The 12,550-nt window shown below is 53.6% G+C and overlaps 1 protein-coding gene across 6 annotated transcripts in view; it reads right to left on the bottom strand.

The window, feature by feature from the left end:
* Positions 1 to 6,799: 6,799 nt before the first annotated feature.
* Positions 6,800 to 12,550, bottom strand: part of Zbtb40 (zinc finger and BTB domain containing 40) — a 75,477-nt gene continuing 69,726 nt past the window's right edge. For 5 of the 6 annotated variants that reach the window (XM_005394741.2, XM_005394738.2, XM_005394740.2 and 2 more), the window contains exon 18: positions 6,800 to 11,114. In XM_005394741.2, the coding sequence (XP_005394798.1) occupies positions 10,920 to 11,114 (195 nt within the window). In that variant the 3' untranslated portion in view covers positions 6,800 to 10,919. The remainder of the gene's footprint in view (positions 11,115 to 12,550) is intronic. The other variant, XM_013519662.1, reaches the window with a different exon arrangement.

The raw sequence follows: 12,550 nt of genomic DNA, 5'->3' as shown, positions 1-12,550 counted from the left end.
CCTCCCTGGTGCTTACTGTTATCTAGTAAGCTGTCTCCTTGTCTGTCTCCCCAGCTAAACTCGAGCTACCTGGGAGCAGGCAGTGTCATCTGTTATTGGCTGTTGTGTCCAGGGCCCAAAACAGGGTAGCCATAGTACGTGCTCAGCAAATCCTAATGGAAAGCATGAGTTCTAGGAGTATGGGGAGAAGAGGCGCACGGCAGGGGATGGTAGCTGTCTCAGGAAGCCCAAAGCATGGTGTTACCTTTGCTCTTGTGCCCCATCATTTGCTCTTTTTACACAATTGCTTGTCACTGAGCTCAGTGCAGGATTAACACACAAACACAGTACTTATCTGCAACACCTGCATTGGTCAAACTCACAGCACAGGGTAGAACAGTGGTTGAGGGTGCTGGGGAGGAGGGAGAGTCGGGGTGCACGCTGATGAAGATGAGGCTCCTTCAGGGGTGATGAGAGATGTTTAATGGGCATGGAGCTTCAATATGGGACAAAGAGAAAGTTCTGAAGGGGGATGTGCTGGTGGCTGGACAACCATGAAAATGGATTTAATGCCGTCGAACTTTGCACTTGAAATGGTTTTTGGTTAATTTTTAAATGTATGTTTCACCACAAAAAAGTGAAACACAAAATAAAACAAAAGCCAAACACAAATGAGCACATGTTCAATACTGTGGCTGTGTGGGACGTTGGTGAGGTCCAGGGGAAGATACCCGGCTGTGTGATGGAGGCAGCTATCTGAGGTGGCTCTGGAGGGCAGGGAGAGGCTGGGTGGGAACAGCTGGCAGGGCATGGGCAGGCCTGGCCCTGAGAGTATGGGCTTGGCTGGGTGCACACGGTTCATGCTGGGGGACCCTGAAGCTCTGTGACCTCCCCAGTCCCCGGATACGTAGGTCCAAGCACCTAGAAAGGACAGTGGGGAAGGTTCTGACTAGGAGAGATGGGGCAGCCCAGGGCGTTCAGGGGATCCTGTCTCCTCGGGCCTTCTGTATATTGGGATGAGGAAGCCCCCACAAAGCTGGGTTCACCTCTTGGTGTTGCCTTCAGTTCTGTACCTGCAACTTGGCCCAAAGGAGGACACCCATGTTTGTCCTCAAGTAGGACAGGAGCTCCTCCACCACCACTCCCTCAAATGTGTCCTGGGGTTTCCGGGGTAACCGGGGTACTGCGCACTGGCTGTGGGACTGCCCCCTGCCGGGCTCAACCAGGCCTTGCGACACTCTGTGCTAGATCACAGATGAAGAAACTGAGGCTCAGAGACAAGTGACGCTATGTGAAAGCGCAATGTCAGATTCAGAATTCTGGTTTCTCAGCCACTGGTGCAGCAGAAGGAATCACAGAATCCTGGAGAAGGCTCTTAGAGGTTACCTCGTCCACTGGCTAGGGGCGGGGCTAGAACGACTTGCTGTCCAAGGTCACATAGCTCATGAGTTGCAATGAATTTAGTTTGCCCATGACTCCCATTATAAGTGTGCTGGCATGTCGCCACAAATCTTATTAGTTCCAAGATGAAACAAAAATCGCATTTGATATGGGCTGGTGAGGTGGTGTGAGCTGTAGCCCCAGCTCCTCGAAGGCTGAGGAAGAAGGATTGCTTGAGCCCAGGTGTTCGAGGCCAGCCTGGGCCACATAGTGAGACCCCACCGCAAAAAACAAACAAAAACCCAAAAAAGATCATGGTATGGTTTTAAAAAAAATCTATTTACCTTAAGCAAGGACATTCTACAGTAGTTCTCAGAAAGCCCAGGATACCCAGGTGAGGCTGTGCCCTGAGAGTTGTGTGCCTGGCCCTGCAGCCCATTCTGTGGGTACAGCTCGTGTACCCACTATAGCACACTTGGTATAATGACACCTTCACAAAGGTGGAGGGAGAGTAGGGCTCCCAGCTGCCTTGGTGGTATCTCCTAGTTTCCTTTTAGCTCTTGTCAGGAGCTGGTGAGAAACAGGAGCAAGAAGAGGGTGATCTGCATTTATGCCAGTGAGGCCCTTCCAGTAGCTCAGTAATCTCAGATGAGTCTCTTGGCCTTTCTGAGAGTCAGTGTACTCCTCCGTGCAATGGGACCACAGCACTGGCGTCAGTGTCAGGATCTGCATGAGGGAGGTGGAAGGCCTGGCACACGGCCTGGGGATGACAGGTACTCAATAAGCAGTATCCACCACGGTGGGGATGAAGACAGAGGGCACAGGCTGGGGGTGGTACTCGCTGCAGGAACCTGAATGAGCAACGTGAGGTCTTCCACACCCTCGTGTCTTTCCCTCCCAACACTGAGCACTGAGGCTAGTGTCGTGCGCGTGCCTGTGGGCTCAGCACCTAGTTCTATGCTGTCTAGTGACTGCATTAGCCAGCAGGTGACCATCAAAATTAAAACCCCGGCTCCTCAGTCCCACTGGCCTCATTTAAAGTGCTCAACAGCTATGTGGGACCAGAGGTTCCATGTTTGGCAACACAGAGCAGTCAGTGAACTGTCTCCGGCAGCCACATGGGACCGCGCTGGTCTGGTGATCTGGAGTGGTAGTGGTGCCTGGCCAGTGGCAGCAGCTAGCAAATGGCAGCTCTCGAGCTGTCCCTGTTGCGGAGTTGCTGGTAGCACCTCGTGCCCTCTTGCTGGCCCAAGGCGCCCTTCTCCTTGCAGGGTGGGTGTGAGGCTGGGCCAGCTGTTCTGGCTGCAGTTCTACCGTGGACTCCCCAAGTGACCGAGTTTTGTGACACCTCTGTTTCTTCACTGGAAAAGTCTTTTCATGTCCCTCCAGCCTTAGAACATTGTCCACCAGAATCAAGTAAATGATCTCAAGTGCTCTGGGGGCTAGAGGCCAGGACAGACATGCGGGACACCATGGGAAAGGGATGCCAGGTTTGGTGTCAGGGAAGCTGGGTTCCATCTCTCGATAGCTGAGGAACCTTAGTATGAGGTTGAGGCCTTGACTGCCTGAACTAATTTACTGTAAAAGGAAGTAACATAGATAGCTGTTCTGAACCTCCATGTCACTGTAAGGATATGAAGAAAGAACGCAAATGAGTAAACACATCCACCGAGCTGCTTCTGCCCCGGTCCTGCTGCCCCTAACGTGTACGATAGCTGTCTCCAGGGTTCCACATTGGGACCCCAGTAAGGAAGTGATGGGTGGTGGGACCATTCCTACCCTCCAGGACTCACCATTCAGCTTGCCTGCTTTTTTGTCTTCTCCCCGACCCACCGAAGCCCACCTCACCTGTGTGTCAGAAGTACCCAGTAGGGTCTCTACAGTGGGGCTTTGGGATCCCCAGTAACATGAATGGTGTCATTGTTATTGAGCACTTACCACATGCCAGAGCATTCTACATTTTACACCAGAGCCTTCCACATGTCACCTTCAATCTCGATGACCCTACGTGTCATGGGGAAGTCAGAAGCAATGCTGCTTTCTGCTGGGAGGTGCCCTACACACATATGCCAGGGGCTGATCACCGAGTTGTGGCGGGCCTGTGGGCATCTCGTATATCTTAAGCATAAGCTCCCATAATGCTGGCAGGTGTCAGCTGAGGCCTGGTAAAGCTGTGAGGCACCCCCGGCCACCAGTGTCACAGCAAAGCAAAGGATATGCGGTCTTTGCTACCGCATACCACGTTCCCAGCTGATGAAGCCAGAGTTCCAGGCCTTGCTGGCTGGCTTTCAGCAGGGTGGAAAGCAGAGAAGGGCAAGGAGAGCAAGCAGGTAAGGAGACCGGCCGGGAGTAGCAGCAGCAGTCCAGGTATGACCAGGCTGTTTAAGGACAGGAATTATGGACGAGCTGCATTTTCTGAGTGATTAGGTATTAAGTAAGGTCTGCTTTAATACAGCATGGTGTTTAAGAGCAAATACTGGAGTCGCATAGTCAGGTTCAAACCCCAGCTGTGCTCTCCTTGGCTATGCAGTGGCATCACCTCTCTGACGTTCATCTCCTCACCTGTCACCCAGGGATGCTAAGAGTGTCAACATGATAGCGTTGATGCTGACTTAATAGAGTGAGAATTACATCAAGGTCTTAGTCCAGTGTCCAATAGGTGGTAAGCACTTAACAGAAATTAGTATGAGACTACTTCTGAAAATATTAATCATCCCCCCTAAAGAAGAAGAAGAAACAAAATCCCCACAGCATTTGAAGTTACCATGAGCACTGGGTCTGTCTAGACCAGCCGGGTGCTTTGATACTCGTTTCTCACGTAATCCTCACACGTCTCACTAGGTGTGAGTTCCCCAGGTACAGGAGTCGTGTGCTGCTGACGCCAGGTCCACCCGACCCTCCACAGCGTCTGGCATGTGGACTCCTGGACTTTCGGTCTCCACAGCCCTGTGCAATCATACACCTGATGTGCCAGGCTGTCTGGGGTGCGTGTGAGAACAAGAAGGATAATGCACCGTCTTTGCCCTTGAAGGGGTCACAGCCAGTGAGGGAGGATCTTAAGTCAGCCTGTGACAATCTAATAATCCCATGCTCCCCAGCCCACCTGCGCTCCTACTTGACATCTCTCTCTCCCCCACATGCACAGGAGCAGACGCAGCCACCCCTTTCATCGGCCGCTGTCCTTGACTCCCAGATGTCTCTGGCCCTGGCCTTCTCCTTTTGCACAGAGGCTTCCCACCTTAAGTGCAATGAAAAGCTGTTCTGTCCTGTGCCAGCCCCACAGGCCACCTCCACAGCCCCTGCCCACTTTATCAGGCCCTCCCGATGGCAGGGCTGTGCAGCCTCCCCTGGAGGAGCTCGTGGGTCCCCGGACTGACCTTGTGCACATGTTTGATCAGCCGTCTCTGGCCTGCCCTGGGGGAACTGGTGCAAGAGGAGTGGCTGGAGTGGTGTTTGATCAGGGCAGCTGGGGAGTGCTGGCCGATAGCTGCTCTTAGTCTTCTGTTAATCTGTTCTCAGAGGACGGGGAAGGGAGCGTGTTCCAATGGACTGGCCCACAGGGAGAGGAGAACAGCTTCACTGACAGGAGTGAGGTGTGGAAGCAGGGCCCTCCCTGAGTGGACAAAGTGGGCAAGCAGAGTGCTGCCTGGGCCCAACTGCTGGTCCCCTCTAGGTGCCCAACATATGGGACCCCACCCCGGGAGAAACCAGGACACGTGTGGTCCCTGTCCTCAAGGCATTCAGAAGAATCCACCCCCAGACTGGAGAGAATGCATGTAATCAGCTCACAGAGGACTGGGGTGTCCTTCCTCTCCCCCCGAAACTGAGTGTGGGGTCAGAGTCCCGCTGAGTCCAAAAGCAGGCAGTAGCCCCCGTGTGCCAGGAGTACAGTGTTGGGACCAAGTCTGCAGAAGGGACACAAATGCTGCAGTGGTCACGGGACAACGCAGTAACAGCGACATGCATGGGAGGAAGGCCAAACGGTCCCGAGGAAAGAAGCTTGGTTTCTGTGCCCATGTCCTAGATGTCCCCTTTCCAGGGAAACCCTGAGTCCTGGGATATTTCTCAACGAGCAGTGCACACTCTCAGTCTAGGACAAGGCCACATGGAGCCATAAGCTACTTTTCCTTTTCACCCCAAACATATTTCTGAGTACAAGCGCTTGGACGGCAAGAAGAAAATGAACACTAAACTAGGTAAGCAAGGAGAGCAGGGCATGGTGGCACACAGCTGTCATCCCAGCTACTTGGGAGGCCGAGGCAGGAGGGTAACAAGCTGGAGACTAGCTTGGGCAACTTAGCAACATCCTGTCTCAAAAAATAAAGGGCTGTGGAGATAGCTCAGAGTAAAGGCCCTGAGTCCATACCCAGTACTGTACACACACACACACACACACACACACAGAGGCCAGTCAGGCAGCACCACACACGCATCCTCCTTTCCCCTTGCTCTCGCTGATGTGTTCGCAGAGGCTGTGACCCCTCCGATGCAGTTCCCAAGGGCACTGAGAGCCCCAGGCCTGGGAGAACCAGTTCCTTTTATCATTGTCAACTCTGGTGTGTGTGGAGGCTTTGGGTTTACTTCAGTGCAGTCCAGGAAGCACAATTTCACCTTGGTCCTGGGCCCTCTGCTCGCTAGTGGTTCTCTGCCCTGACTCGTCCCCCAGGCCCTTTAAAAGTCCTAGACGTTAACAGCCATCATTAAGGAAGCCACTGTATTGTCAGGCACTAAAAAATGTTAATAACTTTTCCCCTCACAATCAGTTAGGAAAGCCTGGTCCGAGGTCATCCACCGAGTAGTAGATGTGGGGCTGGGATGCACTCAGGCCATCCCTTCCCCTGCGGGCTGGCCCCTCCCAGGCGGCCACCAGGTCCAGATGAAGATGGCAGACTCACCAGGGCACCTGCCCCACCCTGGCTGACAGGTGGCATCACTTCTCTCTGCACGGTCCCCCGCCTAGCTGGGATGCAACTGTTACCATTACCCTCCTGGCTGCCTGGCACAGGCTCAGCACCACTGCCCCGAAGATGACGTGGGCAGCCACAGGCTCTCTCCGCAGACACTGCTGCGCCCTTGTGAAGGAGGCTCTGCACCAGGCCAAGGGGAAGGGCACAGAGCCTCCCGGGCCCTCAGCTGAGCTTAGCTCCCGGAGCTGCAGGACTCAGTGGCCTCCTCACCCCACAGGCTGGGCAGCTGCTACCGGCAGTGCGCACCTCTTATCTGAGCTTCTCCCGTCTCCTTGTCGGCTGTCAGCAACGTGACATTTCCGGTTGCTCACTGGGAAAGATCTCTCCTTATTTTATGGTTATCTGCTCAGCGTTGGTGCTTTGGGGGCACCTGAGAGTCAAGAGATACCTGAAAAGCGGCGTGTGTGTTAAGGACCCCTAAGGATTCAGAGGGAAAGAAGAAAACACAGAGTGTCAGAAAATACAGGGAATGGTTGGCTTGTCGGTAAAAACCTTTATTAACAACTAAAATTTTTACGCTAAATCCATTGAACTCCGGCTTTCCATTTGTCCTGTGTTCTACGAAGTGAAACAGTTTGCTGAGAGCCAGGAGGAGGGAACTCAAAGAGCACTGACCAGGCTTGCACGGCGGTGTGCAGGGATCTAGTAGGAGGGCCCCAAAGCCTGGGCTCTCAAACTCGGCCCTCCACTTGCTCCTCTGGAAAGAGGCTGTAGGAAAAGAGATTCCATGACAGGCGACTTTCCCGAGGCCATGCTCACACCAAGGCACACAGCGTCCCCAGGAACACAGGCCCCTCAAGCCTGTGCCCACCCGACCAGCTACCCAGAACCGAATGAAACCCAGGTCTGTAACACCACAGTCTGCCCAAAACGCAGACAGTGTCCTTTCCAAGTACGTATTTTATTACATGTATTAGTGCATGTTAAACATGATAAATAGTTCGTAACCCGACTTATCCAGTATCACACGGTGGCCAGTTGTCCTGACCGTGACAGAAACAGGTGTGACTGGCCTTGCTAAAGGAGAGCATGACATTCCCCCAACTTGGAGGCAATGTAACAGCCCAGGGAATGTCTTCTTCCCCCTCAACAATGCAGGCCCCAAAGTACAGACATCTTCTTTCCAGGTAGCTTCAGCTGTGCTGCTGAGCTGTTGGTCTAAGTCCTGTCAGCCCCAAGGTTTCTATGGCAACAAACAACAAACTTGCCTCTGACCCTCCTTTCAACTCTAAGTCTTTCGTTTACTCCCACTTTCTTCCTATCTCCCAAGTATTTGGGGGTGCACCGGCCAAGCTGTTGAACACTCTTTTTGGGAGGTCTAATTAAATCCTAGTCTTCTCTGTCACTGTCCAGCTTTCTAGTCCTAGTGGAACAGGAGTGCTGCTTGTCCCTAGGTCCACTTGTGCACTCTGGGTGAGACTAGCAGTGCCCTCCTGCCCTTCACCAGTACGGCGATCTCAGGCACATGCAATTTTAAGGCACAGCTCCCACGTCATGAGCCTCCGGGGTGAGAAGGAACTCTTAGGCTCCTGCCCGCACCCTTCCCCGATTCTGAGACTCTGGGCTCAGGAGTAGAGAACAGAGACGCTGTCTCCTCCACCCACCATGTGTACCTCATTTCATCCCTCAGCCCTGACCATGAGCTCTGGCCTGAGGGATGAGGCTGAGGCGCCTCTGCAATCAGCAGCAAGTCAGCGGCTTCCTCAGGGGGACCAGTTTCCCAAACACAGAGCTGTGAGACAGAAGGGGAAAGACCTTGGTTCTTGCCCTGTTGTTGCCCCTCTGGTCCAGGCTCTGCTCATGTGTTGGGGGAGCAAGAGTCTTGTCTGCCTACAAGCCCAGCTCTTCTATCACTGACCTGCGGTCTCACTTACCTATCATGGGCAAATCTTGTTTCCTAACTGATCCCACGGTTTCCATGGTCAGACTGCATGTCTTTCCCACCTATTCAGCTTGATCCTGAGCTTGGGAGCAGAGGAAGCTTGGGGGGTGCCCTGAACAAATCCACATGTTTCAAGAAGCCTGGAGGCTCCTCCAGCCTACGCACGTAGCACTGAATGACACTGTGTGCGTTTCAGGCGGACTGTGGTGTTACAGACCATCAGCGCCATGGTAAAGGCAAGCGGTGCGGACAAAGGAGACCCACTAACAATGTCCCCCATGGCAGCGGTTTAGAGGTCTCTTGAGCAGAAGGGGGAGAGCTTAAAAAGTCTTTCTTCAACAAAATCCACATCTTCTCCAGAGAGCAGCACTGTGAAATCACAGTCAGCCAGTGATGAGGCCCATTCAGCCGGTGCCAGGCCCAGAACAGACCCGTGTGCACCCTGCCCAGAGCCAGGAGAGCTGGGCTGTGCTGCTCGGGGCCTCCTGCCCCGGGTGGCGGGTGAGTGCATCTGGTGGCCCAGCAGCTGATGCAACTTCGCTGCTCTTCACACAGTGAGCAAGGAGTCCAGTGATCCCGAAGAAAGAGCGCGGCTGGCCACCATCTGGGCCCTCACCGAAACCTGAGGAAAGGTTTCTCAGTGCTGGAAAGGATCTGACACTTGGGTTTAAAACTTACAGGTATTTTTATTCAGAAGACTTAAAAAGAAGCAGCTTACTTGCTGCTACAAGCCCTTAGCACTTGATGTGTTACTGCTTTGCTTTTTGGCAGGCAGAAGTTTTGGTGCCCCTCAGTGTAATTCCCACCATCCTATAGCTTGTGAGGGGCGTACTCTGACCTGTTGGGCTTGGCACCAATGCCTGGAAGCCTGTGCCACTCTACTGTCTTTAAGAGGGGTTCCACATGGTGCCAGCCAAGAGGAGAGTCATTTTGCTACTTGCAGATCAAGCGCTTCCAGGTCTGCCAGCCCAGGGAACCTGGAAAACCTAAGCATGGGGAAAGCCTTGGTACAAACCGTGAGGGCTGCCCAGGGAGGCCAAGTCCTAAGGCTTGAGCACCATCTTCTGGTCAGTATTTGGCTTCTGAGGCCACCTCTCCTTTAAAGACTTCCCTTACTCTCTGGGATGGGAAGATCCCAGAACTGACAAGCCCAAGTGGCGGTGGGAGCAGCTGGCTGGGGCCAGCTGGGTTGAGCTGGCCTACGCAGGAACTCACTGTTGCCAGGACAGCCTGCACATAGCCAATACCAGTGAAGACAACCGCCAGCCCCTGAAAATACCAGCCAGAGCTAAAGCTCTACCTCAGCCCTTTTAGCTGTGCCCCACCTGCCTGTGTGCCTGCTGCACCAATAAAGCCCCACCTATGACCAAACTCAACCCCGTGTGCCTCTGCACACAGCCATGCAGGCACACTTGATGGAAAAAGGGGCGGGCTGGGCGGGCTTATCCCTGCCAGTGGGTGGCTGGAGGGTGAGCGATTCAGCTGGATGCCCCCTCTGCAAGGGGTCAGGCCTCACTAAGTGGCAGGGGGTCCTGCCTGCTGTATAAACACTGCACTAGCCTACTCCAACCTTTGGGTATCAAGGAAAAGAAGACAAATGCTAGTCATTCTCTCTAAACGGCAGGAACCAATATCCATCTAATTGCACTTCATAATGGATTCCACAAACCATTAATTACCAGATTATATTTTAGGAACTAAAGATAAAAGGCTTTGTGAAATTCAGACTTGGAAGGATCACTGACCTGCAGTAAGCATGCAGGCTGGGAGAGCTCAGAGAGTGGGCCATGCACAAGGCAAGCTCCCTGGTGGCAGGAGCACAGCCGGCGGCAGCCTGCTGCTCCTCAGAGTGCAGGCACAAAGCGGCCTGCCGGCTGCAGGTTCATTAGCAACATCACCAACTCCAGAGGGAGCCAGCGAGCAAGGCCTCCGGGGCAGGTGGCAGTATTAGCCTTTGATTAGAGGAAGGGGATGGGGAGAACATGGAAGAGCCGTGAGCAGCAGCCTTTAGGGAACGCCATGAAGAACACCCTAGCAGGCAGAGACAATCCGCTGCTGGATGGCCTTGCAGGAAACACTCTCAGGAGAAACACACCAAAGGCTCTGTTCCAGGAGGGCTGACTACTATAGACCAGGTGGGACCCGGCATGGAAATAAGGGCATTGTTAACACTGCCACCTGTCCTGCTGCCACCCTAGTGGCTGGTGTGAGCACAGGCACAGGAAGTAGATGTAGCTGAGCAGAGGGGAGGCTGGGACAAGCGAGGGAGGGCAAGTGTGCTTCAGGCTGGGGCCCTGCAGGGTCTGCTGTGCTTCTCTCTCATTTTTAAATGGCCAGAGGCATAGGCAGGTCTCTGTGCCCCACCTGCCTTTCTGTCCTCCAAGAGCTGCTGGCATGTCACACCTCCCTGAGCTCAGCTCCCATCCCACTGTTCTTTCAGGTTATTTCCAAGGCAGTAGCACAGAAGTCCGAACAACAGTCCGTGAGAAGGACGCTATTGGTTATGCAGGACAGACTGTCGGCATCCATGATGCAGACACTGGGTGTGAGGGCAAAGGAGCTTCTGTCTGTCCTTCGAGTGAGACCGTGTGGGCTGGTGCTAGGCTAAGAAGCTCACCACCCAGCTCAGCAGGGAAGGACAAAGGACAGGTTTCTGAGCTTCCGCTCGGAAGCAAACACAGGATCCCTCTGCTGGTGAGCAGCCGTGCCCCTCACTTGGCCTCACCACAGATCAGGGTCACAGTGCCATCCAGCAGATCCTCCACAGTCACTGCCACGAGCTCAGAGCCGGTCTGAGATGCCTGAGAGTCTGGCAAAGTCACAAACACCTGTGACCCAGCAAGCTGGGTCTCCTCCAGGGTGATCACCTGCTCAGTCGGGGCTGCCGGCTCTGAAGTCTGGATCACCTGAGAAGGAAAGAGCAGGGAGTTGCTCTGGGCAGTGTCCATGGTGAGCTCCCCAGAATTTACATGGCTTCTATCTCATGCTGTAATGATGATATTTATATTTTCACCTGAGGAGAGCAATTACTTGTGCCTAATGGGAAGAGGGAAGTCTAACACACCAGTGATGCAAAAGAGAAGGCAGGCAAACAATTTAACTCTGTGTACTAAATTGCTATAATTTCGCTCAGTATGCCATCTCGGGGTGCTGGACTGTGTGATTACACACCAGTGAACACTGGCTCAGTTTCTCACACTGGCTGTTCCTGTCTTGAAGATGACACTGCAGGGGGAAAGTGCCATGCAAGAGCAATGCCACTGTAGGTGGGTGGCCTTGTGCCTGCAACATGGCAATGGGTGATTAGCCAGAAGCCAGGCCTGCCAGGGTGGCATCACTGGGCCCCTGTGGGGGCTGAGAGCCTTCTTGGGGTACACACCTTCCAAGTCTCAGAGGAAGGCAGGGAGGAACTGTGGTTTCTGTATCTTATTCGTTCAGCTCAGCAGGCCGAAAGAGCGGGTACCCCCTCTCCTCAGGTCACACATGCCCCTCCCAGACCTGCATGATCTGTTGAAAGCAGCCTTCTGGGCTCCAGGAGAACTCTTCCATGGTTAAGCACGCCCTGTTCCTTCCTGAACCTCCAAGTTGGTGCTCTGACCTGTGGACCCTAGCACAGCATGATGCCCTGGATATTTTTACACCACTGAGCTCCCAGAGGGCACAGCCACCTGCTCTTGAGAACCAGCCAAGAGAGAAGCGCAAGCACGTAAGCGTGGAAGCCAAGCTCAGCTACTTCTCTGTGCTACGGATTGAACACAGCAACTGTGATATTTAATCAACAGCTATCTGGGATCATAGTTTTCAAACAGGTTTTCTTTATTTTAGGATTGGAGCCCCTCCATGCAGATCATTTTACTAGGAACTGTAATATAAAAAGAGGAAAGCAGAGAGGCTCTGGAAAGGACAACAGGAGTGTTGCCTGGAGTCCTGCCCACCCGACCTACCCTCTGTCTCCCGTAGGCTTTAAGAATGAAGTCACTGACCTATGTGACTGGGCAGTGGGACAATCCAATAGATTAAAGCCTCCACCACTTTACAGTTCCCCTCCAACCCACCTATAGGTCACTAACAACTGGCGGAGCTGTTTCATCTTTTCTGCTGCTCTCTCTACAGATAAGGAGGGAGGGTAAGAGAAGACCAGGGAAACACAGAGGCTGGGTCAAGCTTAGGCTCAAAACACTGAGAAGAGGTGGGCTTCTCAGCAGGTAAGGGGAGAGGCCCAGGCATGTGGGCCTGTCTAGCTAGGGGAGCCACCTGTGGGCTTCACCTGCAGTAGTCCCTGCCCAGCAAAGAGCCTGGCCACCCCTCTGTCAGGTTTCCCGCATACCTCGCACACACCAAG

Source organism: Chinchilla lanigera, unplaced genomic scaffold (assembly GCF_000276665.1).
Source record: "Chinchilla lanigera isolate Chin_1 unplaced genomic scaffold, ChiLan1.0 scaffold00051, whole genome shotgun sequence".
Lineage (NCBI taxonomy): Eukaryota > Metazoa > Chordata > Mammalia > Rodentia > Chinchillidae > Chinchilla > Chinchilla lanigera.
Note: the sequence above shows the minus strand (reverse complement) of the source record. Positions and strands in the feature narration are given on the sequence as shown.